The 26,803-nt window shown below is 47.1% G+C and overlaps 2 protein-coding genes and 1 non-coding gene across 12 annotated transcripts in view; 1 reads left to right on the top strand and 2 right to left on the bottom strand.

The window, feature by feature from the left end:
- TMEM94 (transmembrane protein 94) overlaps positions 1–26,803 on the bottom strand; it is an 89,148-nt gene that overhangs the window by 60,457 nt on the left and 1,888 nt on the right. The window lies entirely within an intron of this gene.
- LOC144335937 (uncharacterized) overlaps positions 9,306–26,803 on the bottom strand; it is a 28,662-nt gene continuing 11,164 nt past the window's right edge. The window contains exon 3 of the mRNA XM_077972759.1: positions 9,306–9,536. Coding sequence (XP_077828885.1) covers positions 9,451–9,536 — 86 coding nt within the window. The 3' untranslated portion in view covers positions 9,306–9,450. The remainder of the gene's footprint in view (positions 9,537–26,803) is intronic.
- On the top strand, positions 25,749–25,850 carry LOC114673259 (U6 spliceosomal RNA). Its single transcript, XR_003723986.1, has one exon. It is a non-coding gene; the product is annotated as a U6 spliceosomal RNA (small nuclear RNA).

Below are 26,803 nucleotides of genomic sequence, written 5' to 3'. Positions count from 1 at the left end.
AGTGCAGTGGCGCAATCTCAGCTCACTGCAACCTCCACCTCCCAGGTTCAAGTGATTCTCCTGCCTCAGCCTCCCGAGTAGCTGGGATTACAGGCACCCACCACCACGCCCAGCTGATTTTTGTATTTTTAATAGAGACAGAGTTTCACTATGTTGGCCAGGCTGGTCTCAAACTCCTGAACTTGTGATCCGCCTGCCTCGGCCTCCCAAAGTGCTGGGATTACAAGCGTGAGCCACTGTGCCCAGCCATCTGATTGATTTTCAATGTGAAAATAAAATATAAAAACTGTTCTTGGATTTATTTCTAAACAGAACTAGCATCAGAACTGTCTGAATCATCCGAATCATCTATTTCAGAAAAATCAAATCCATCAAATGAATCTTTGGCCAACAACTGTTTGAGAACATGTTAACATCACTTGTAGGAATGCTGTTTTCTAGGATTTGACATTTTCAGCGATCGAGTATTACTATATTTTGTAAAGAAAATACCACTACTAAAACCAGAATGCTGTAAATAGAACGATGGCTTTTGTTTCTAATGTCAATATACTAGAGTGATATGAAAATAATAATAAAAGTGAGATATTTCATTGTAACATTGTCTCAGGGTAAACACTACAGCCGCAAACATCACCAAGTATTCTCTAGGCAAACGGGAAAAGGGTTAAACAGCTTTGTTGAAATACAATCCACATACCATACAACTCATCCATTTAAAGTGTGCCCGTCTGGCCAGGTGCAGTGGCTCACACTTGTAATCCTAGCGCTTCAGTAGGCCAACGTGGGTAGATTGCATGAACTCAAGGGTTTGAGACCAGCCCGAGCAACATGGCAAAACCCCGTCTCTACCAAAAATACAAAAAAACTAGCCAGGCATGGTGGTACACGCCTGAAGTCCCAGCTCTCAGGAGGCTGAGGTGGGAGGATCGCTTGAGCCCGGGAGGCAGAGGTTGCAGTGAGCCAAGGTTGCGCCACTGCACTCCTTGTCTCAAATAAAATAAAATAAAGTATACCAGTCAATGAGACTTAGTATATTCACAAAGTTAGGCAACCATCACCACAACCAATTTTAGAATGTTTGTATCACCTCAAAAAAGAAACCCTGCGCCCCTAAGCAGTCATTTCTATTTCCCGTCACTGCCTCCCCTAGCCCAGGCCATCACTAGTCTACTTTCTGTCTTTGTGGATGTTTCTATTTATTTATTTACTTTTCGAGATGGAGTTTCTCTCTTCTTGTCCATGCTGGAGTGCAATGGCGCGATCTCAGCTCACTGCAACCTCTGCCTCCCAGGTTCAAGCAATCCTCCTGCCTCAGCCTTCCAAGTAGCTGGGATTACAGGCACCTGCCACCAAGCCTGGCTAATTTTTTGTATTTAGTAGAGACAAGGTTTCGCCATGTTGGCGAGGCTGGTCTCGAACTCCTTACCTCAGGTGATTCACCTACCTCGGCCTCCCAAAGCGCTGGGATTACAGGCATGAGATACCATGCCCAGCCATGGATTTTTCTATTTAGGACATTTCATGTAAATTGAATCATATACTATGTGGACTTTTGCACCTGGCTTCTGTCACTTAGCATGATGTTTTCAAGGTTCATCCATGTTGTAACATGTATCAGTATTCCATTCCTCTTTAGGGCTGAACGCTATTCTAGTATATGGATATACCACACTTGTTTTCTCATTCATCAGTTAGTTGATGAACATTTAGATTGTTTCCTTTTGTTTTTTCTTTTTGGCTATTATGAGTAATGCTGCTATGAACATTCATGTAAGAGCTTTTGTGTGGACATGTATTTTCCATTCTCTTGGATAGATGCCCAGGAGTGCCACTGATGGGTCATGTGGGTACAGAGCTGGGTTCTTCACTGCTTTGCTATACCTCCTCCTCTAGTGAGGGAATTCATCATCCATTTAGTTCATACATCAGTATTTATTTATTTATTTATTTATTTATTTATTTATTTTATTGAGAGGCAGTCTCATTCTGTTGCCCAGGCTGGAGTGCAACGGCGCAATCTCTGCTCACTGCAACCTCCGCCTCCCAGGTTCAAGAGATTCTCCTGCCTCAGCCTCCCGAGCGGCTGGGATTACAGGCATGTGCCACAACGCCTGGCTAATGTTTGTATTTTTAAGGTGGAGACGGGGTTTCGCCATGTTGGCCATCCTGCTCTCCAACTCCTAACCTCAGGCGATTTGCCAGTCTCAGCCTCTCGAGTAGCTGGGATTACAGGTGCCCACCATCATACCCAGCTGATTTTTGTATTTTTAGTAGAGACAGGGTTTCACCATGTTGGCTAGGCTGGTCTTGAACTCCTGACCTCAGGTGATTTGCCTGCCTCGGCCTCCCAAAGTGCTGGGATTACAGGCATGAACCACCATGCCTGACATAGTATTGTTTTGTTTTTGAGACAGGGTTTTGGCTCTGTCACTCAGGCTGGAGTGTAGTGACACAATTGTGACTCCACAGCAGCCTCCAGCTCCTGGGCTCAAGCCTCCCTCAGCCTCCCCAGTAACTGGGACTACAGGGAGGTGCCACCACGTGCGGCTAATTTTTTAATGTTTTATTATTTATTTATTTAGAGACAAAGTCTTGCTCTGTTGCCCAGGCTAGAGTGCAGTGGCACAATTATGGCTCACTGCAGCCTTAACCGTCCAGGCTCAGGTGCTCCTCCTACCTCAGCCTCCCAAGTAGTTGGGATTACAGGTGCAAGCCGCCACACTCAACTAACTCTTCTTTTAGTTTTTGTAAGAGATGGGGTTTCACCACATTGCCCAGACTGGTCTCAAACTCCTGGCCTCAAGCAATACGCCCTCCTTAGCCTCCCGAAGTGCTGGGATTACAGGCATGAGCCCTTGTGCCCAGCCTCGTGCATCAGTCTTAAGATTCCTGGTTAGCACAGTTAGCACCTGCCTGACCCAGTGGCCTGATCACTTCTGAGTACACACAAATCTGAGAGGTGATGAGTTGCCCCTGAGAAGGAAGATGCCCCCAGAGGAATAACTGTTGCCTTTGCACTTCCTTATGGAAGGTCATTTCCCCATATGGTTGCTCCTCCTTGTGTAAGGGGAGTGATGTGTTTGTATCAATTCACCTGCAACTTTTTGCCCAGGATCCTTTCTGATCAAGGGCAGGAATTTGCAGTGTGGCTGGTTGGTATCTGGCGGTGCTGTCACTATCTGGGAATATAATATTCCTATTCAAAACAATTGGTCAGGCCAGGTGCGGTGGCTCACACCTGTGGATCACCTGAGGTCAGGAGTTCAAGACCAGCCTGGCCAACATGGTGAAACCCTGTCTCTACTAAAACATTTTTTTAGGCCGGGTGCGGTGGCTTATGCACTTTGGGAGGCTGAGGCAGCGGAATCACTTGAACCTGAGAGGCGGATATCGCAGTCAGCTGAGATCGTGCTATTGTACTCCAGCCTAGGCAAAAAGAGCGAACCTGTCTCAAAAATAATAATAATAATAATAAATAATTTTTTTAATGTAGAGGTTTAGTAGCTTTTGTTTGTTTGTTTTTTGAGACAGAGTCTTGCTCTGTTGTCCAGGCTGGAATGCAGTGGTGCTATCTCGGCTCACTGCAACCTCCACCTCTTGGGTTCAAGAGATTCTCCTGCCTCAGCCTCCCGAGTAGCTGGGACTACAGGCGCCCACAACCATGCCTGGCTAATTTTGTATTTTTAGTAGAGACGGGGTTTCACCATTTTGGCCAGGCTGGTCTCCAACTCCTGATCTCAGGTGATCCGCCCACCTTAGCCTCACAAAGTGCTGGGATTACAGGTGGGAGCCACCACACCCGGCCACTGCTTAGCTTTTGACAGTCCTTTGCCAGGTTGGTGGTGTCAGATGTCCAAGTTGTCACTATTCCTTTTTTACCACTTTCTCCGGGTGAGGGGATGGGGTCAGGGGCCAGTTGGCACAGCAATGACTGTGAGCAATGTCAGCTAATAAATGCAGATGCTCTCTCTGGGAAAGCAGTCCTCTTGTTCTCAGGAAGAGACAACCCTGTGGCGGGGCAGTTTGTCTTGGAAGAGAAGGCCAAGGGACACAAGTTGTTGCCTTGGTTTTGTTTTGATTTTATCATGGGGTGCGGTTAGCATGTGGTTTAGAAGCTAATGAACTTTATAACTCCTTGGGGCCAGGCGCCATGGCTCACGGGCCAGGCACAGTGGCTCATGCCTGTAATCCCAATACTTTGGGACGCCAAGGTGGGTGGATCATCTGAGGTCAGCCTGGTAAACATGGTGAAAACCCGTCTCTACTAAAAAAAAAATACGAACATCATCCAGGCCTGGTGGCATGCACCTGTAATCCTGGCTACTCAGGAGACGGAGGCAGGATAATCTCTTGAACCCAGGAAGTGGAAGTTGCAGGGAGCTGAGATGGCACCACTGCACTCCAGCCTGGGTGACAGTGCGATAGTCCATCTCAAAAAAAAAAACAAAAAACCGCCAGGCTCAGTGGCTCACGCCTGTAATCCCAGCACTTTGGGAGGCTGAGGCGGGCAGATTGCAAGGTCAGGAATTCAAGACCAGACTGACCAACGTGGTGAAACCCTGTCTCTATTAAAAATACAAAAAATTAGCCAGGCATGGTGGTGCGTGCCTGTAATCCCAGCTACTCGGGAGGCTGAGGCAGGAGAATCGCTTGAACTCGGGAGGCGGAGGTTGCAGTGAGCTGAGATCACGCCACTACACTCCAGCCTGGGCGACGGAGTGAGAGTCCATTTCAAAGAAAAAAAAAGAAAAAGAAAAAAATAGAACTCCTTGGATGTCTTTTTTTTTTTTTTTTTGAGATGGAGTCTCGTTCTGTCGCCCAGGCTGGAGTGTAGTGGCGCGATCTCGGCTCACTGCAAGCTCCGCCTCCCGGGTTCACGCCATTCTCCTGCCTCAGCCTCCTGAGTAGCTGGGACTACAGGCGCCCGCCACCACGCCCATCTAATTTTTTGTATTTTCAGTAGAGACGGGGTTTCACCGTGGTCTCGATCTCCTGACCTTGTGATCCGCCCGCCTCGGCCTCCCAAAGTGCTGGGATTACAGGCATGAGCCACCGCGCCTGGCCCCTTGGATGTCTTTATTAGACAGAAGTTCAGATCTATTTGCCTTTCTAGTAATAAACCCTTGAATTCCCACACATTTTTTTTGAGTACTCGCAGGGCTTTCTACCACTGACCTCTCTTCCTCTTAAGACATCCCTGCAGATGTATCAACACCATATCCATGTTCTGGAAGGCAGAAATGTGGGACAACCAGGATAAGTGGTTTTACTCAGGATCACACAATAAATGGACTGTGGGTGGACACTGAAAATAAACCCTAAGCTGCTCATTCATCACACCCTTTCCACAGTGGGAGACATTAGGCTGACTTTCCATTGCTGTCTGAGTTTGCAAGAGGATAGGGCACGTTATTTAGGGAGCAGATGCTTGCTTCACACATCCCTGGTGACCCCAGCGAATTTCAACATGTCATTCCAGCTTCTAGACCAAAAGGGAAAATCCGAGCTTAACTTGAAGGTACAGTACGCAACCTTGCTTTCTTTGTCCTTAATAGACAACCTGGTTAGCCAGGCGTGGTGGCTCACGCCTTTGGGAGGCTGAGGCGGGTGGCTCATGAGGTCAGGAGTTCAAGACCAGCCTGGCCAAGATGGTGAAATCTCATCTCTACTAAAAATACAAAAATTAGCCGGGCATGGTGGTGGGCACCTGTAATCCCAGCTACTCTGGAGGCTGAGGCAGAGAATTGCTTGAACCCGGGAGGCAGAGTTTGCAGTGAGCTGAAATTGCGCCACTGCACTCCAGCCTGGGTGACAGAGCGAGACACCATCATAAATAAATAAATAAATAAATAAATAAATAAATAAATAAATACAACCAGGCTATTCAAGGGTTGCAGAGGAACAACTTGGTCAAAGATGTTTTAAAATCTGTGGTCCACAAGTGAGGGTAATGGTGACTCAGTGTCGGCACTGAAGCAAAATGTCAGAGATTTCTCCCACCCTCTCTTTAAAGTTTGCATTCATCATGCTCTTGAAATGAGCCAGGCACAAACATGAGCATCCAGCAGATGATAAAGAACAAATTTATCTAATTTGAAAAAAAACCCAAATTTTTAAAACATAAAAACATACACAACAGACTTCCTTCCTAGCATTGTAATACCAGCTGCACCTAGGAAAAACATTACATTCCTAAAAAATAAACATTTGTCCGGGTGCAGTGGCTCACGCCTATAATCCCAGCATTTTGAGAGGCTGAGGTGGGAGGATCACTTGAGCCCAGGAGTTCAATGTCTCTATTTATTTTAAAAATAAAGCTGGGTGCGGTGGCTCACGCCTGCAATCCCAGCACTTTGGGAGGCCGAGGTGAGCGGATCACGAGGTCAACAGATTGAGACCATCCTGGCCAACACAGTGAAACCCTGTCTCTATTAAAAATACAAAAATTAGCTGGGTGTGGTGGTGTGCACCTGTAGTCCCAGCTACTTGGGAGGCTGAGGCAGGATAATTGCTTGAACCCAGGAAGCGGAGGTTGCAGTGAGTCGAGATCGTGCCACTGCACTCCAGCCTGGCAACAGAGTGAGACTCTGCCTCAAAAATAAATAAATAAATAAATAAATAGGCCAGGCACAGTGGCTCACACCTGTAATCCCAACACTTAGGGAGACCGAGGGGGGCGATCACTTGAGGTCAGGAGTTTGAGACCAGCCTGGCCAACATGGTGAAATCCCGTCTCTACTAAAAATACAAAAATTAGCTGGGTTTGGTGATACATGCCTGTAATCCCAGCTATTCCGGAGGCTGAGGCACGAGAATTGCTTGAACCCTGGAGGTGGAGGTTGCAGTGAGCTAAGATTGTGCCACTATACTCTAGCCCAGACAGCAGAGTGAAACTCCATCTCAAAAAAAAAAGGGCATTATGGATGCAAACTTTGAAGGTGGGAGAAATCTCTCCTACATTTTGTTCTAGTGCCAACACTGAATCGCCATGACCCTCATTGTTTGAAATCAAGTCTATGTCCCCAGATGTTCTACCCTGGTCAGAGCCTACAGACTTAGAACCCTTGCTGCTGCCTTCCAGGGGCTGCTATTCCAAGGCAGCCCACCTCACTTGGTTATTTGTTGGGGCATGTAGAGAGAGAGGGTATTGGATACCAGCACTGGAGGAAGACAGGATCCTTGCTCACTCAGATGAAATCATGCACATGGAGATACTTTTTTTTTTTTTTTTTGAGACGGAGTCTTGCTCTGTCGCCCAGGCTGGAGCTCAGTGGCGCGCCATCTCGGCTCACTGCAAGCTCCACCTCCCGGGTTCACGCCATTCTCCTGTCTCAGCCTCCCGAGTAGCTGGGACTACAGATGCCTGCCACCACGCCTGGCTAATTTTTTTGTATTTTTAGTAGAGATGGGGTTTCACCGTGTTAGCCAGGATGGTCTCGATCTCCTGACATCGGCCTCCCAAAGTGCTGGGATTACAGGCGTGAGCCACTGCGCCCGGCATGGAGATACTTTTGAACTGCAAAGCCTATCAAGAATATGCTTATAAAGCCTCCCTCTATCAGTGGGCATAAGCTCCATAAGGAAGGCAGCTTTATTTAAGAATGATTACCAGATCCCTGCCTTGATTTTCACCACAAAAAGTTGGAGTAATTGATGGCTGTTTGTCAAACCCCTTTTCTATCTTTGGATGACAGTGGCTTTGTACGAGTGTGTGTGTGATATATTATCAGCTGTTATTCCACCTGGCCTTCTGCAGCCTCCTCTTGAATTGCGGGTTGGTTGGTTAGTTTTCATTGCAATCCTGTCCTTTCTTCTTGTGTCCATAGAAACTACTAGTAATGCAGGGGTTTGTCCTTTAATGGGGCCTCTAAGATTCTCGCAGCTTTGCTCTGAACCCAAGAGCATTTCCCCTTAAACCAAGAAATAGGGCTGGTGTGTCTGTTGGTGATGTCTTCTAACTCAAACCAAAATGTTTCCCTTTCTTTTTGTTTTGAGATAGAGTTTCGCTCTTGTTGCCCAGGCTGGAGTGCAGTGGTGTGGACTCAGCTCACTGCAACCTCCGCCTCCCAGGATCAGGCAATTCTCCTGCCTCAGCCCCCAAGTAGCTGGGATTACAGGCACCCTCCGCCATGCCCGGCTAATTTTGTATTTTTAGTAGAGATGGGGTTTCACCATGTTGGTCAGGCTGGTCTTGATCCTGATCTGCCTGCCTCGGCCTCCCAAAGTGCTGGGATTAAAGGCATGAGCCACTGCGCCTGGCCAAGGTTTCCCTTTCCATTTGAATGCTGTTTACGATGTGTCCCACTAAGAGGGACCTTGCTCAGGATTTGGTTGTAGGGGACCAGAGAGAGACCTCATACTTTGGTAAACTGGCTAGCCAGTAATCCTGCAGAAATAGTTTATGTCTCCAATATGAAAAGACGTCAGCACTTTGGGAGGCCAAGATGGGCGGATCACGAGGTCAGGAGATCGAGACCATCCTGGCTAACACGGTGAAACCCCGTCTCTACTAAGAAATACAAAAAATAGCCCGGCGAGGTGGCAGCGCCTGTAGTCCCAGCTACTCGGGAGGCTGAGGCTGGAGAATGGTGTGAACCCGGGAGGCGGAGCTTGCAGGGAGCTGAGATCCGGCCACTGCACTCCAGCCTGGGCTACAGAGCGAGACTCCGTCTCAAAAAAAAAAAAAAAAAAGAAAAGACGTGTACTGAAAACCCAGCTTTGTTGTCAAAGAGCATGCATTAAATGTGCTTCATTACTTTAGTGTCTTTTAGAGCTTGATATTTTATTTTATTTTATTTTATTTTGTTGTTGAGACGGAGTCTCTCTCTTGTTGCCCAGGCTGGAATGCAGTGGTGTGATCTCGGCTCACTGCAACCTTGGCCTCCCAGGTTCAAGCTTCTCCTGCCACAGCCTCCTGAGTAGCTGGGATTACAGGCACCTGCCACGACGCCTGGCTAATTTTTGTGTTTTTAGTAGAGGTGGGGTTTTGCCACGTTGGCCATGCTGGTCTCAAACTCCTGACCTTGGGTGATCTGTCCACCTCAGCCTCCCAAAGTGCTGGGATTACAGGCATGAGCCACCACACCCAGCCCATTTATTTATTTTTAAAGGTTAGTCAAGTGAAGCAGTGGGATTGGAGAAGGAACATAAAAATCTGTAACTGGTTGTGATCAACTAGCCGTAAACACCACTGCACTGGGACAAGCCAGGAAATTGGTTGACTAAGGAACGTGTGAGAAAATTTCTAATGTGTTTGATGCAGTTTAATACTTCGGTGTTCTTACAGCTACTGAGGCAGTAGGTGTGCGGGTTACAAACTGTGCCTAGTCAGACAGACCCAAGTTTGAATTCTAGATCTGATACTTCACTGACAAAGGAACTTCTTTCTAAGCCTCAGTTTCCTCGTCTGTAGAAATTGAAGAATGATGGAACTTTCTCGTTGGCTTGTTAAATGAGATCATGAACAGAAGATGTGGAGGAAGTGGTCAGCAAAAGGTAGATGAGGTTGTTGTGATGATTAGTTAAATTCAGAGCTAAAAAAAGAGAGAGAAATAAACTCCTGAATTGCAAGAGAAGGAGCTAAGTTAAATTCCACACAGTATTTTACAAGCCTTAGGTTTAAATTTTTTTTCCTTTTTTTTTTTTTTTTTTGAGATGGAGTCTTGCCCTGTTACCCAGGCTAGAGTACAGTGGCGCGATCTTGGCTCACTGCAACCTCCACCTCCCGGGTTCAAGCGATTCTCCTGCCTTAGCCTCCTGAGTAGCTGGGATTAGAGGTGTGTGCCTCCACGCTCAGCTAATATTTGTATTTTTGGTAGAGATGGGGTTTCACCACATTGGCCAGGCTGGTCTCAAACTCCTGACCTTGTGATCCACCCACCTTGACCTCCCAAAGTGCTGGGATTACAGGCTTGAGCCACCGTGCCTGGCCCAGGTTTAAAATTTATTTTGGAAGGCCAGGTGTTGTGGCTCACGCCTGTAATCCCAGCACTTTGGGAGGCTAAGATGGGTGGATCACGAGGTCAGGTTTTCAAGACCAGCCTGGCCAACATGGTAAAACCCCGTCTCTACAAAAATACAAAAATTAGCCAGGCTTGGTGGTGCGCACCTATAATCCCACCTATTGGGGAGGCTGAGGCAGGAGAATCACTTGAACCCAGGAGGCGGAGGTTGCATTGAGCTGAGATAGCGCCATTGCACTCCAGCCTGGGCGACAGGGCAAGACTGCCTCAAAAAAAAAAAAAAAAAAAAAGACATCAAAAGACATAAAGAAGTATACAGTGAAAAATACGTCTCTCTCCCACCCCTGTCTCCTACCTCTTAGGTTTCCTACTCTGAGGCAACTAATATATGAGTATCCTCCCAGAAATTCTCTTTAACTTAAAAACTACCTCCAAGGGAAATTCATGCTGAAGAGCACCGCGATGGGAGCATTCTCACAAATATTTTGCTAAGTATTAAGCAGAACAGTGTGATAATAAAGACAGCTGCCTGTGTGGTCTTGTTGGACCCCGAGTTTAGGGAGTATTTAGACAACATATTTAGTTCTCTGCAGCCTGAGCCAGACTGGATGAAGTCTTTCTAGCTATATTAAGACACGTGGGCTCAGAAAAGCAACATGATTCACAAGCAGAATTTACAGCTCCCAAAGCAGAGAGCCCCTCTCCAGGAGCCGCTTCGCTTCATCTTTCATGAAGGATATCAGGGCGGGGCGAGCCACGCTGGGCTATCTGAACCGTGGACTGTGGTCTCATTCCCGGCATTCCCCGTTTGCCGAGCCCACATTGCCGACATTCCCCTAGGGTTTACATTCTTTTCTTCCCTCCTGGACAGACATACTTGGGGTCACATAGCTTTGCCTTCAGCTGCTAGAGGGTCGCAAGGACAGGGTGGAAGAGACGGTGATCAGAGATTATGTGAAAAGATCAAGGATTCCTTCCTGCATTCTCCCCCTGGCTGCTGGAGTCTAGCTTCTGTTCTGTAAAATGTACAGATCTTATATTTATCTACGATCAACTTGACAAATTTAAACTCGTTGAAGTCCTAGGCACACCTGTTTATTGGATAAACAGGGCTATTTGTGCCACACTGTTAATAGGGTAACTATGTTTATTTATTTGTTTTTTGAGACAGGGTCTCACTTTGTCGCCCAGGCTGGAGTCCAGTGACATGATCTCGGCTCACTGAAACCTCTGCCTCCCGGGCTCAAATGATCCTCCTACTTTAGCCTCCCAAGTAGCTAGGACCACAGGCACCACCATGCCTGGCTAATTTTTCTCCTTTTTGTAGAGACAGGATTTCGCCATGTTGCCCAGGCTGGTCTCAAACTCCTGGGCTCAAGCGATCCTCCCGCCTCGGCCTCCCAAAGTGCTGGGATTACAGGCGTAAGCTACCACATCTGGCCACTATGTATTATTATAGATTTACAGAGCTTAGATATAATACATTAAATATATTTAGAGAGCTTAGCGAATTCACTGCCTTGCCTCCGACCTCATGCCAAAAAAACAGGTACCTAATCACCTCAACTGAAAGACATTCTGCAACCTCAGCAACACATTCCAGTATTTAATTCTTACGTCAAAAAGGTCCCACTTGATCTAACCTGAATTTGCTAAGCTAGAATTTGTCTGGTTTCCAATAAATAGGGAAAGCAACAGTGGTTGTCTTTCATCACAGTTTGTACTTTAAGATGTTCACTAAGCCTTTGTCCCTTTAATACTAAATGAAAGTGCATTTAAGTTCTTTCATCTTCTATTTGTGTTTATTTATTTATTTTTTTTGAGACAGTGTCTCGCTCTGTTACCCAGGTTGGAGTGCAGTGGCATGGTCTCGGCTCACTGCAACCTCTGCCTCCCGGGTCCTAGCAATTATCATACCTCAGCCTCCCAAGTAGCTTGAGATTACACATGCGCGCCACCACACCTGGCTAATTTTCGTATTTTTAGTAGATATGGGGTTTCGCCATGTTGGCCAGGCTGATCTCAAACTCCTGGCCTCAAGTGATCTGCCCACCTCAGCCTCCCAAAGTGCTGGGATTACAGGCATGAGCCACCGTGCCCGGCCTCTATTTGTGTTCAATTTCTAAGTCCTCAGTTACACGGAGGCCTGTGGTTCAGGCCCCTCCTTTCATGGCCTCCAAACCAGGACAGAATCTGGTGAAGAATTTTCTCTGCACAGAATATCATGAAGGATCCCTCCTGTCTTTCACTCTATTTTCACTTCCCTTGCATCCTACAGGCATTTGGAGCGGCTTCCCTGATTCATCTTCAGCCTGGGTGTATGTAAGCACAGCTATATAAAGCAAAAGGTTTTCCCCATCTGACACAGCTAAATATCAGAGAGAATGAGTAATGACATCCGTTCTGGTTGCTAGGCAGTTCTGGTATTTATAATGATCTTAGCTCAGGATACTTATAGAGATTTAATTTTCCTAAAGACCAAACGCTCATGCTAATTTGGGAGAGGATGGAGATTCGATTTCTTGAGCTGGGCCAAAGATTCAGGAACGGGTTGATGGTTAGCCCCAGAGAAGCTGCCAGCAGAACTTTGAAGCAAGTTGCTTGATTTCTTTGGAGCTCAGAACAGAACAGAACAGAACAGAACAGAGGCGGTATTGGTAAACTTCCGGGGGCTTTGTGACTGAGTGAAGTCTCATAAAACACTCAGCTAGGCCAAAAAAGAGAAGGGATTGGAAAAGCAGAAAGCCTTGGAATTGATTTGCAAGCACTCCTATCTTGTTTGCAAATGAAACAAGCCTCTAGAAAGCAGGAAAATGGACATTCTCAATTACTTCTCACACACCTTACATTATTATAGATGAGGACTCTGAGGTTTGCGGAAGTTAGTTGAGAAATGATGCCAAGTGTCCAGCACAGGGCCCGAAAACATAGTCAGTATTCTGTACGAGTTAGTTCTCCTCCTAATTTAATTGCTTGTAATAAGAAGGGTTAAAGACAGGCTTAATGGAGTGGACATTCTAGTTGCCAATTAAAACCCTTAGCTATACTGTCACATAAAACAGCCAGTAAACAGTGTCTGTTACTACCAAAACTATTGGTTTTCATTATGCCACGCTACTTCACCTTCTCCTGTGGTCAGACTGCTCAGGGAGGGGGTTGTTCCCAGTGACAGCCTGGTTCAGGGTGCCCAGATGCCTTGGGGTTGGGGGCTTGGGGTAGGCTTGCATCCTTGCAACCAATCTTGTTCCTCTAGGTTCTAACTGGCAATTAGTGTCATGATCCAGACATACAATAATAATAGCAGTAGTAGTAGTAACTAACCTTTTTTTTAAATTTGAGACTGAGTCTTGTTCTGTTGCCCAGGTTGGAGTGCAACGCTGCAATCTAGGCTCACTGCAGTCTCCACCTTCCAGGTTCAAGCAATTCTCCTGCCTTAACCTCCCAAGTAGCTGGGATTACAGGTGCCTGCCACCACGCATGGCTAATTTTTGTATTTTTCGTAGAGACGGGGTTTCTTTTTTTTTTTTTTTTTTTGAGACGGAGTCTCGCTCTGTCGCCCAGGCTGGAGTGCAGTGGCGCGATCTCGGCTCACTGCAAGCTCCGCCTCCCGGGTTCCCGCCATTCTCCTGGCTCAGCCTCCTGAGTAGCTGGGACTACAGGCGCCCACAACCGCGCCCGGCTAATTTTTTGTATTTTTAGTAGAGACGGGGTTTCACCGTGGTCTCGATCTCCTGACCTTGTGATCCGCCCACCTCAGCCTCCCAAAGTGCTGGGATTACAAGACGGGGTTTCATCATGGTAGCCAGGCTGGTCTCGAACTCCTGACCTCAAGTGATCCGCCCGCCTTGGCCTCCCAAAGTGCTGGGGTTACAGGCATGAGCCACTGTGCCCCACTGTAGCTAACATTTAAGAACTCGCTGAGGGTTAGACTCTGAGCCAAACACACTGTGTGCATTATTTCCTTTTTGCTCTTAAGACAAAATGTCCATACGTTCAGGATCCTAACCAGAGAGGAAGACATCAGACTTTGCCACTGAGCAATCTAAGTCTGAAAACGTTTTAGAAGTGAAAAGAGAATAAATTCCACAACTTTCTGCCCTTGAGCCATAAAACCAAAAAACAGTCTAGCAGAAAGGGAAGATATGTTTCATAGAAGGCAGAGAAAATGCAGCTTCTGAGTTTATTAAATAAATGGGAAAACATTATTTCTGTTCTCTTGTAACCACAAAGAATTGAAACTTGTGGTTGACCGGGCGCGGTGGCTCACACCTGTAATCCCAGCACTTTGGGAGGCCGAGGTGGGCGGATCACCAGGTCAGGAGATCGAGATCATCCTGGCTAACATGGTGAAACCTTGTCTCTAGTAAAAATACAAAAAATTAGCCGGGCGTGGTGGCAGGCGCCTGTAGTCTCAGCTACTCGGGAGGCTGAGGCAGGAGAATGGCTTGATACCGGGAGGCAGAGCTCCCAGTTAGCCGAGATTGCGCCACTGCACTCCAGCCTGGGCGACAGAGCGAGACTCCATCTAAAAAAAAAAAAAGAAACTTGTGGTTAACAGAGATTTAGGAGTTGGCGGGGGAGGGAGAGAGCAGTCTTGTTGGGTCCTGAATTCTGTTTTGGTTCCAGGGAAATAGGGTTTCCATTGCATTGGTGCAACAGGATATTTCCTCCACGCTCCATCAAACAACGTTTCCTGGCACTCCTAGTGCGGCGAGTCCGGGCAGCGAGGTCGAATCCATTTTTGGAGCCAAAGTACTGCATTCCTTTACAGTTAGTTAGTTTTACAACCGCCTCTGAAGAAGCGCTTGCCTGTCTCGAGTGACATCTAATGGCAACCAAGGGAAGTGCCCGCTTTTCCATCCTATGTAAGGATCACCCTAGAAATGCCACACTCCTTGTCACAACAGAAGCCTCTTGATCCTTTCCCTCACTAATTACCCTGTAGTTGATGACGACACGTAGGGCTGACAACATGAGCAAGTAGAAGTTATTCCACTTGCTAATTAGAACTGTGAAGTATGCTTTCATGTAAAATGCGAAACCACCGACTTACATTTGAAAGCTCCCAAATCCCAGCCTCAGCAGTGATCATCCTGGGTAAGTCACTTGTCCACCAGGGGTACACCTGCTTAGCTACAGGCTGGAGTGGAATGTTTTCTCTCTAAAGGGGCCTTAAAACATTTTTTTTCTTTTTCTTTTTTTTTTTTTTTTTTGAGAGAGAGTCCCCCTCTGTCACCTAGGGTGGAGTGCAATGGTGCGATATCAGCTCACTGCAACCTCTGCCTCCCAGGTTCAAGTGATTCTCCTGCCTCAGCCTCCCCAGTAGCTGGGATTACAGGTACCCGCCACAACATCCAGCTAATTTTTGTATTTTTAGTAGAGACGGGGTTTTACCATATTGGCCAGGCTGGTCTTGAACTCCTGACCTTGTGATCCACCCACTTCAGCCTCCCAAAGTGCTGGGATTACAGGCGTGAGCCACCGCTCTGGACCATTACTTTTTCTTTTCTTTTCTTTTTTTGGGGGACAGAGTTTCACTCTTGTTGCCCAGGCTGGAGTGCAGTGGCGCCATCTCGACTCACCGCAACCTCCGCCTCCTGGGTTCAAGTGATTCTCCTGCCTCAGCCTTCCAAGTAGCTGGGATTACAGGCATGTGCCACCACGCCCGGCTGTATTTTTAGTAGAGACAGGGTTTCTCCATGTTGGCCAGGCTGGTCTCGAACTCCTGACCTCAGGTAATCCGCCTGCCTTGGCCTCCCAAAGTGCTGGGATTACAGGTGTGAGCCACTGTGCCTGGCCTGCCATTATTTTTTCCATAAAGCTTTAAGGCACTGGTCACAGTGCCTTAATCCCAACACTGTAATCCCAACATTTTGTGAAGCCAAGGTGGGCAGATCCCTTGAGCCTAGGAGTTCGAGACCAGCCTGGGCAACATGGATAAACCCCGTCTTTAATAAAAATACAAAAATTAGCAGGGCGTGGTCATGAGCACCTGTTGTCCCAGCTACTAAGGAGGGTAAGGCAGGTGACAGAGGGAGACCCTGTCTCAAAAAAATATAAGAAGAAGAATAAAATAAATAATGGCCATAATCTACAAAGTGTTTTGAGATCATTGGGTGACTGGGAACACAGTTACGCTCAGGAGAGAACAGCTAAAAGATACTGTCTGAGAAGCTTTTAATAACTATAAGAATGGTGGATCCAAGTGGAATCGTTAAGACGAAGAAAGGGAAAATTGAGAGGAGAATGTCTAAAAGGTAATAATTAAGAAAAAAAAATTTTCTGAGATGGAGTTTCACTCTTGTTGCCCAGGCTGGGGTGCAATGGCGGGATCTCAGCTCACCGCAACCTCCGCCTCCCGGGTTCAACTTACTCTCCTGCCCCAGTCTCCCAAGTAGCTGGGATTACAGGCATGTGCCACCACACCTGGCTAATTTTGTATTTTTAGTCGAGATGGGGTTTCTCCATGTTGGTCAAGCTGGTCTCGAACTCCCGAACTCAGATGATCTGCCCGCCTCAGCCTCCTAAAGTGCTGGGATTACAGATGTGAGTTACCACACCTGGTCAATTAAGAAACATTTTACACTTTTGATATGCATAATCTTTTTTTTTTTTTTTTTGAGAAATGGGATCTCACTGCATTGCCCAGACTGGTCTCAAATTTCTGGGCTCAAGAGATCCTCCTGCTTTGACCTCCCAAAGTGCAGGGATTACAGGTGTGAGTCACCACGCCCAGCCAATATGCATTGTCTTATTTTGTTTCATTTTCATGTCAACTCTGTTTTGAGATTTATTATTATTATTATTGTTATTATTTTGAGATGAAGTCTCACTCTGTTGCCTAGGCTGGACTGCATTGGCGTGATCTTGGCCCACTGCAATCTCCATCTCCTAGGTTCAAAGGATTCTCCTGCCTCAACCTCCCAAGTAGCTGAAATTACAGGTGCCCACCACCATGCCCAGCTAATTTTTTTGTATTTGTAGTAGAGACAGGGCTTCACCATGTTGGCACCACATTGGCCAGGCTGGTGTCAAACCCCTGACCTCAAGTGATCCACCCTCCTTAGCCTCCCAAAGTGCTAGGATTACAGGCATGAGCCACTGTGCCCGGACTGTTTTGAGATATACTATTATTGACACTTTTCTAGATGAAGAAATTAAGTCACAAACAAGTGACAAGACATGTCACAAATTCCTTAGTCAGCACTGGGAACCAGCTGGCTGGCACTGGAAGCATCTCTCCTACATTAAATCCTGTTCTTATTTCACTGTGTCTCTCTGGTCGGTCCTCCAGTGCTCAAGCTGTAAACCTGGATGTCGTCCTGCTTCTCACTCGCTCCCACTCACCTCTCACTTCCAACCCTGCTGCCTGTGTTTTCTCCCTCCAGTAATATCTCAGGTCCACCCATCCCATGGCATCTCCAATGCCTCCAACGGAGATCAAGGTGGATCTCTAATCCACCTTCTTGGTTCAAGTCCACTTAGATGGTTAAAACAGGCTTCTAAATTTGTAATTAGGCCGAGTGTCGTGACTCACTCCTGTAATCCCAGCACTTTGCGAGGCCGAGGTGGGTGGATCACCTGAAGTCAGGAGCTCGAGACCAGACTGGCCAACCTGGTGAAACCCCGTCTCTACTAAAAATACAAAAATTAGCTGGGCATGGTGGTGGGTGCCTGTAGTCCCAGCTACTCAGGAGGCTGAGGCAGGAGAATCACTTGAACCCAGGAGGCAGAGGTTGCAGTGAGCCACGACGGTGCCATTGCACTCTAGCCTGGGCCACAGAGCGAGACTCCATCTCAAAAAAAAAAAAAAAGTCATTAAATCATATTTGTTTACTAGCTTGTTGCTTGTTGTTCACCTTTCCTCATATGATTGTAAGCTCCGAGAGGGCAGGAACCCTGTCCTTTTATTTATTTTTTTATTTATTAGATAGGGTCTCACTCTGTTGCCCAGGATGGAGTGCAGTGGTGCAATTTTCGCTCACTGCAACCTTGACCTCCAGGGCTCAAGCAGTCCTCCTGCCTTGGCCTCCTGAGTAGCTGCAACTACAGGTACGCACCACCATACTTGGCTAATTTTTGTGTTTTTAGTAGAGATGGGGTTTCACCATGTTGCCCAGGCTGGTCTCAAACTCTTGAGCTCAAGGGATTCACCCACCTTGGCCTCCCAAAGTGCTGAGATTACAGGCGGAGTCACTGCGCCCTGGCCCAACTCTGTCCTTTTTAATTCACTCATGCATCCCTAGTGCCTGGTGGTGTGCCTGGCTCATAATGCACATTCAGTATATGTTTGTTGAATGAATGAGTGAGAGAAAATGTACTAATTCAGCAATTCCATAGTCTATTAAAATACTGATGCTGAGGGTGTGATAGCTCATGCCTATAATTTCAGCTACACAGGAAGCTGAGATGGGAGGATTGCAAGACCAGCTTGAGCAACATAGTGAGACCGTGTTTCTAAAAATAAAAATAAAATGAATTAGTTGGGTGTGATGGTGCACTCTTGTAGTCCTAGCTACTCGGGAGGTTAAGATGGGAGGATCATTTGAGCCCAGGAGTTAGAGGCTTCAGTGAGCTATGATTACGCCACTGCACTCCAGCTTGCCTACAGAGCAAGACATTGTCTCCAAAAATAAAAAATAAAATACTGATGTTTAGGCTCTAACCCCAGAGATTCTGATTTATCTGAGATGGGGCCAGATATCAATATTTTTTTAAATTTAATATTGGCTGGTCGTGGTGCCTCACACCTGGAATCCCAGCACTTTGGGAGGCCAAGGCAGGTGGATCATTTGAGCTCAGGAGTTCAAGACTAGCCTGGGAAATATGGCAAAACCTCATTTCTACAAAAATTACAAAATGATGAGCGGGGCATGATGGCATGAGCCTGTAGGAGGCTACTTAGCTACCCAGCTACTTAGGAGGTTAAAATGGAAGGATCACCTGAGCCTAGGAGTTCAAGGCTACATTGAGCCATGATTGCAGCACTAAACTCCAGCACACGCAGTAGAATGAGGCCCTGTCTCAAAAACAATTTTTAGGTTTTTTGGGTTTTTTTGGGCTTTTTTTTTGAGACAGAGTTTTGCCCTTGTTGCCCAGGCTGGAGTACAGTGACGTGATCTCGGCTCACTGCAACCTCCACCTCCTTCATTCAAGCGATTCTCCTCCCTCAGCCTCCCAAGTAGCTGGGATTACATCACCCACCACCATGCCCAGCTAATTTTTTGTATTTTTAGTAGAGACAGGGTTTCATCATGTTGGCTAAGCTGGTCTTAAACTCCTAACCTCAGGTGACCCACCTGCCTCGGCCTCTAAAAGTGCTGGGATTATAGGCGTGAGCAACTGCACCTGGCCATCAAAACCAAATTTTTTTAAATTTTAATATTTTTGGGATTTTTTTTTGAGACAGAGCCTTGCTGTGTCACCCAGGCTGAGTGCAGTGACACGATCTCCACTCACTGCAAACTCTGCCACCTGGGTTCAAGAGATTCTCCTGCCTCAGCCTCCTGAGTAGCTGGGATTACAGGCACGTGCCACCACGCCTGGCTAATTTTTTGTATTTTTAGTGGAGACATGCCTGTAATCTCAGCACTTTGGGAGGCTGAGGTGGGCAGATCACTTGAGCCCAGGAGTTTGAGACCTGTAGGAGGCGGCTCCTGAGTTGAGTGGTGAAGGACAGAGAGGAGCCAGCTAAAGATGGGGAAGGCAAGGAGAGGAGGCATTCGAGCCCAAAGGAGTAGTCTACACACAGTAAACGAGTTATAGAGCTATTCGAGAAACTGTAAATAGTTCAAAAGAGCGGGGACAAAGAATTCAAAAGGTGGTTAGGCTAAGAGTTGAGGCCACTTGTAGAAGATATTTACAACTTTTAGAAAAAGGGGTTGAGGCTGGAGTTTTCATCAGGGGCCAGCCATGGAGGGACATATGGGGCATGCTGAGGACTTTGGACCTTATCTGTGACCTCCATCCCCATTCTATTTGTGTTTTAGGAAGTCCGCTCTGGTTCCAATGTAGAGGGGACCAGGATGATTGGAGGGGACCAGGATGATTAGTTAGCAGGTTAGAGCAGCCACCCAAGAAGGATGGTGGCATGGGTTAGGTCAGGTGACGGAAATGGGGCCAGGAGGCCGGGCGCAGTGGCTCCTGTAATCCCAGCACTTTGGGAGACTGAAGTGGGAGGACTGTTTGCGGCCAGGAATTCAAGACCAGCCTGGGCAACATGGCGAAAGCCCATCTCTACAAAAAATACAAAAATTAGCCACATGTGGTGCTGCACACTTGTAGTCCCAGCTATTCTCGGGGGCTTAGGTGGAAGGATCACCTGAGCCCAGGGAAGGTTGAGGATGCAGTGAGGCAAGATTGTCCCACTGTAATCCTGCCTGGGAAACAGCGTGAGGCTATGAGAAAAGAAAGAAGAGAAGAAAAAAAAGAAAGAAAGAAAGAAAGAAAGAAAGAAAGAAAGAAAGAAAGAAAGAAAGAAAGAAAGAAAGAAAGGGAGGGAGGGAGGGAGGGAGGGAGGGAGGGAGGGAGGGAGGGAGGGAAGGAGGGAGGAAGGAAGGAAGGAGGGAAGGAGGGAGGAAGGAAGGAAGGAAGGAAGGAGAAAGAAAAAAGAGAGAAGGAAGAAGGGGAAGGGAGGAAGGGAAGGAAGGAAGGAAAAGAAAGAGAAAGAAAAGGGAGGGAAGGAGGGAGGGAAGGAAGGAGGGAGTGGGGGAAGGAAGGAAGGAAGGAAAAGAAACAAAGAAAGAAAAAGAAAGAAGAGAAAAGAAAAGAAAAAAAGAGGAAGAAAGAAGGCCAGGTGCAGTGGCTCACGCCTGTAATCCCAGCACTTTGGGCAGCCGAGGCAGGTGGATCACCTGAGGTCAGGAGTTCGAGACCAGCCTGGCCAACACGGCGAAACCTCGTCTCTACCAAAAAATACACAAATTAGGGGCCGGGTGCGGTGGCTCATGCCTGTAATCCCAGCACTTTGGGAGGCCGAGGCAAGTGGATCACCTGAGATTGGGAGTTCGGAATCAGCCTGACCAAAATGGAGAAACCCCGTTTCTACTAAATATAAAAAATTAGCCAGGCATGGTGGTGCATGCCTATAATCCCAGCTACTCAGGAGGCTGAAGCAGGAGAATCGCTTGAATCCAGGAGGCAGAGATTGTGGCAAAGTGGGTTCAAGCCATTGCACTCCAGCCTGGGCAACAAGAGTGAAACTGCATCCCAAAAAATAATAATAATAATACACAAATTAGCTGGGTGTGATGGCGGGCACCTGCAATCCCAGCTACTTGGGAGGCTGAGGCAGGAGAATCACTTGAACCCAGGAGGCAGAAGTTGCAGTGAGCTGAGATTGTGCCATTGCACTCCAGCCTGGGCAACAGAGCAGGACTCTGTCTGACAGAGAGAGAGAGAGAGAAAGATAAAGAGAGAGAGAGGAAGGAAAGAAGGGAAAGAAAGGAAGAAAGGAGAAAAGAGGAAGAGAGAGAGAAAGAAAGAAAAAGAAAGAAAGAGGGAGGGAGGGAAGGAAGGAAGGAAGGGAGGGAGGGAGGGAGGGAGGAAGGAGGGAAGGAAAAGGTGGCCAGGATGTTGAAGAGGGGTCACAGCACTTGGTCTCATTGGTAAGCTCAGCATCAGAGGGAACACTGGAAGCCTGAGAAGAGTACACAGCCTTGGCTCACAACTTAAGTGAAGGAAATTCTAGATGAGAACCTCCAAGATCAATTGGGCAAGGGAGCATAGAATTTCAAATGCCCAATTTTAGGCTGTCACTGGCTGTTACTGGGTACCTAGTGCTTTCCACTAAAGAGAAGCTTGGAAATATGGGCTCAGGATGACCCTGAGAGGGTCTTGAGCCAGGTTTTAAGGGAGGGAGGCTTACTGTCAGGCTGGGTTTGTATCCAAGGTTAGGTAAATTTCAGGGCAATGTCCAGATTTTACCTGCAGGTGGCAGCCCCGTAACTCACTGAAAACAAAGCCTGAAGCCCTTTCCGACGACTAAAAACCCCCAAGGAAAACAGAGACTTTTTTGGTAATTTTGTGCATTATGAAGCTACTGATGCAGTCCGTTTGTAATTAGCAAGTTTCGCTACAGTGACAACAGGTTTTCATACCAGGGTGTGACTTTCACTTTACAACTTGCCTCTTGTTCCAATTTCTTTCCATTATTTAACACTAGCCATACACATATTCAAAACACTGCTGCCTCTAATATGTTTTTTTCTCGGTGTAGAATGATCTTGGGCAATGTTGTCTCAAGTTTCTGAGTCTGTGTCTGTGAGAAAAAAAATTTATCAAAAAGACAATATAACAAATGTTGACTTCAAAAAAAAAAGTCACCCACGAGCCTACCATTTTAACACATATTATTTTTACATTTAAATGTTCCCTTCCAAATCTGGTTCCCATGCATATGCTTTTACACGGACATACTCAATGTCTGTTTTTATCAATGCTGTATTTTAAAAGGAAATACATAACTTTTTTTTTTTCCTGTTCTCTTAGGCATCTACTCTTTTCTGAGATCTCACCCACTTCCTTAGCTTTAAATATCACCATGGCACAGAAAAGCAGCTACATTTCAGTCTCTGGTCAGCCTGTATTATTCATTCATCTGTCCATCCATTTATTCACTGCATACACTGTGCTGGGTACCGGGAATACAAATGTGAAAAAGTGGCCCTGTCTGTTTGGGAGCTTGTAGACCACTGTGGGGAGAAGTGCTGGGGGAGAATGGGTGAATGATTCATGATGCAATGAAATTGGAGGTATGGTGGGAATTTTTTTTTTTTTTTTTTTGAGACAAGGTCTTGTTCTGTCACCCAGGCTGAATGCAGTGACACAATCATGCCTCACTGTAGCCGCCACCTCCCAGGCTCAGATGATCCTCCTACCTCAGCCTCCTGAGTAGCTCCCAGCTACAGGTGTTCGCCACCCTGCCCAGCTAATTTTTGTATTTTTAGTAGAGGTGGGGTTTCACCATGTTGCCCAGGTTGGTCTTGAACTCCTGCGCTCAACTGATCCACCCACCTCCACCTCCTAAAGTGAGATGTGAGCTACCGTGCCCAACCTACTGTGGAAATTTTGAAGAAGAAAACTAACTTAGGGACCTAGAGGAAGGGGAGAAGGCCGACTGAACAGAGGAAATTGCATGTGTAAAGATATGGACACTCAAAGGATCATGGTACCTTCCGGAAACCACAAGTGGGTTAGTATTGGTGGAGTGTGTGTTGCTGGAGACTGAGGAGGTGGCACTGGCTGGAAGGGCCAGATCTTTAAGGGCCTTGTAAGGGACTTGAGACAGTAGGTGGTAAATGTCTTAGTTCCAAATGGTTTTCTACTCTGCAGCCAGAGTGACGAAATACGTGGAAGATAAATATTTGACCATGGCCGGCTCCTGCTTCAGTATTCCATAGAGTCAAGTCTCAAGTCTTTAGCAATAATGGAAAGGTAGGCGCAGTGGCTCATGTCTGTAACCCCAGCACTTTAGGATGCTGAGGTGGGAGGATCAAGAGTTCAAGACCAGGCTAGCAACAAAGTGAGACTCCTCTTTTCTACAAAAAATAAAAAAATTAGTCTGGGCACGGTGGCTCATGCCTGTAATCCCAGCACTGTGGGAGGCCAATGTGTGTGGATCACCTGAAGTCAGGAGTTCGAGACCAGCCTGGGCAACATGGTGATACACCATCTCTACTGAAAATATGAAAATTATCCGGGCGTGGTAGCAGGCGCCTGTAGTCCCAGCTACTGGGGAGATTGAGGCAGGAGAATTGCTTCAACCTGGGAGGTGGAGGTTGCAGTGAGCCAAGATGGTGCCACTCCATTCCAGCCTGGGTGACAGCAAGACTCTGTCTCAAACAACAACAACAACAAAAATTAGTCGGGCATGGTGATGGTGCATGCCTATGGTCCCAGCTACATGGGAGGAGGTTTTTTTGTTTTTTTTTTTTGAGACGGAGTCTTGCTCTGTCGCCCAGGCTAGAGTGCGGTGGCACGATCTTGGCTCACTGCAAGCTCTGCCTCCTGGGTTCACGCCATTCTCCTGCCTCAGCCTCCCCAGTAGCTGGGACTACAGGCGCCCGCCACCATGCCTGGCTAATTTTTTGTATTTTTAGTAGAGACGGGGTTTCACTGTGTTAGCCACGATGGTCTCAATCTCCTGACCTTGTGATCCACCCTCCTTGGCCTCCCAAAGTGCTGGGATTATAGGCGTGAGCCACTGCGCCCAGCCGAGGATTGAGTTCAGGAGGTTGAGGCTGGCTGCAGTGAGTTGTGATCACACCACTGTACTTCAGCCTGGGCAACACAGCAAGATCCTATCTCAAAAAAAAAAAAGAAAGAAAGAAAGAAAGAAAAGCAAAGGCCCTTCATGAGCCTCTTCAGCTGCTTCACCCATATGCCACATCCTTCCTTGTCCCAGCTATTGGCTTCCTTTTGTCCTTGCTTACTGTCTGGCCTTCACACTTGCTGCTCCTTTCTTCCTCTTAGGCTAACCAGGGTCTCAGCTTAAAGTCCACTTCCTCTGCCTTCCCTCATAGTGGATGAGGTCAGGTCCCCTGCTGTACACTCCCAAAGTCACCAGCACTATCCTGGTCAAATTCTCAGAGACGTGTCTTCCCCTTCAGGCTGCAGACTCTGTGAAAGGTTGTCCTCCTCTCTAGAGAGTAGATGCTTTAGGCTGGGCGTGGTGGCTCGCACTTGTAATCCTAGCACTTTGGGAGGCCAAGGCGGGCAGACTGCCTGAGCCCAGGAGTATCACCAACCTAAGCAACATGGTGATACCTGTCTCTACTAAAAACACAAAAATTGAGCCAGGCGTGGTGGTGTGTGCCGGGTACTGGGGGGCTGAGGCAGGAGGATCTCTTGAGGCTAGGAGGTTGAGGTTGCAGTGAGCCCTGATCGTGCCACTGCACTCCAGCCTGGGCAACAGAGTGAGACCCTGTCTCAATAAATAAACAAATACATATACACATATATACATACATAACACAAAAAATTAGCTGGGCATGGCGGCACATGCCTGTAGTCCTGGCTACTCGGGAGGCTCAGGTGGGAGTATTACCTGAGCCTGGGAAGTCAAGGCTGCAGTGAGCTGAGGTCACTCACTCTAGCCTGGGTGACAAGAGTGAGACCCTGTCTCAAAAACAATAAAACAAACAAAGACAGTAGAAGCTTAGTTAATATTAGTGAAGAAAAGGAATGAATCCATCAAGCTTTTCTTTTCTTTTTTTGAGACAGAGTCTAGCTCTGTCACCCAGGTTGGAGTACAGTGGCATGATCTTGGCTCACTGCAACCTCTGCCTTCTGGGTTCAAGCGATTCTCCTGCCTCAGCCTCCTGAGTAGCTGGGATTATAGGCACGTGCCACCACGCCCAGCTAATTTTTGTATTTTTAGTAGAGATGAGGTTTCACCATGTTGGCCAGGCTGGTCTCGAACTCCTGACTTCAAGTGATCCACCTGCCTTGGCCTCCCAAAATGCTGGGATTACAGGCGAGAACCACTGTGCCTGGCTTATCAAGCTTTTCAACAGCATACTGGATATTTCCACCTGCATGTCTCCTGGAATGCTGAATTCTGCATTTCCAAAAATGAGTCATCATCATGTTGGGGCTCAGAGAATGATACCCCAAAGTATGCTCCTCTGGCATTCTGAGCACTTTTGAATGAAAGAAAATTGGAAGGACTTACAAGCTGCCTCAGAACCAAGGACTTTTTAAACTCTCGTTTCACCACCCCACGTGCATGCAGGGGCTGAAAGTTCCCTTAACTGACCAAGAAACCAAAAGAAATTCAATTGTGTACTTCTTTGGGAGCACATATACTAAAATTGGAATGATACAGAGATTAGCATAGCCCCTGAGCAAGAAGACATGCAAATTTGTGAAGGAATCCATTTAAAAAAAAAAAAAAAAAGAGCGGGTACGGTGGCTCACACCTGTAATCCCAGCAGTTTGGGAGGCCAAGGCGGGCGGATCACCTGAGGTCGGGAGTTCGAGACCAGCCTGACCAACAGGAGAAGCCCCATCTTTACTAAAAATACAAAATTAGCCAGGCGTGGTGGCACATGCCTGTAATCCCAGCTACTCAGGAGGCTGAGGCAGGAGCATCACTTGAACCTGGGAGGCGGAGGTTGCGGTGAGCCAAGATCGCGCCATTGCACTCCAGCCTGGGCAACAAGAGCGAAACTCCATCTCAAAAAAAAATAGATGCAACTGTCTTAAAATTTCCTCCCTAGGACTCTCATCAAATAACCAGGAAATATTAACTACCAGAGAAGAGACAATACTAAAAGTTGTCACCACATAAAAAGTTGTCACCACATGCAAACAGACATGTCCTCTCCTGAGGACATCTCCTCTCCTGAGGACAGCTGAGATTATCTAGGAGACTTTATCTGCATAGTAAGACAACCTTCAGGAAGGTGCACCTCACCTTCCTGAAATTTGTCACAACCTCCAGCTCCTAGAGCTCAGAGGAACTTTGTCCTAGGCCATTGTCTGGGCTCATTCCTTTTACCTAAAAATCACTGACTACCTCGCAGTATTGCCGACCTCCCCTCATCTCCCTCTCCTCTATAAAGATGGTGCTCTTTAAGCTTCAGTCACCTGGCTCTTCTCTGAGTCTCATATTCTGTATGGCAACCATGCACACTGCATGTCAGTAAATTTGTATGTGGCTTTTCCTGTTAATCTATTTCCAGTTTATTTCAGCAGACTCAAACTGTAAGAGGGGAAGGGAAAAATTCCCTTCACCCCTACAATCATCTCCTCACCTGCCCTTCCCTGTTCTCTGTGCCCGCCCCCTCCAGTCAGCTATGCCTCTTGACTGGCAAATTTCTGTGTTCTGCCCGTTA

The sequence above is a fragment of the Macaca mulatta genome, chromosome 16 (genome assembly GCF_049350105.2).
Source record: "Macaca mulatta isolate MMU2019108-1 chromosome 16, T2T-MMU8v2.0, whole genome shotgun sequence".
Classification (NCBI taxonomy): domain Eukaryota; kingdom Metazoa; phylum Chordata; class Mammalia; order Primates; family Cercopithecidae; genus Macaca; species Macaca mulatta.
The sequence above is the reverse complement of the archived record's forward strand: the minus strand, read 5'-3'. Positions and strand labels throughout refer to the sequence as shown.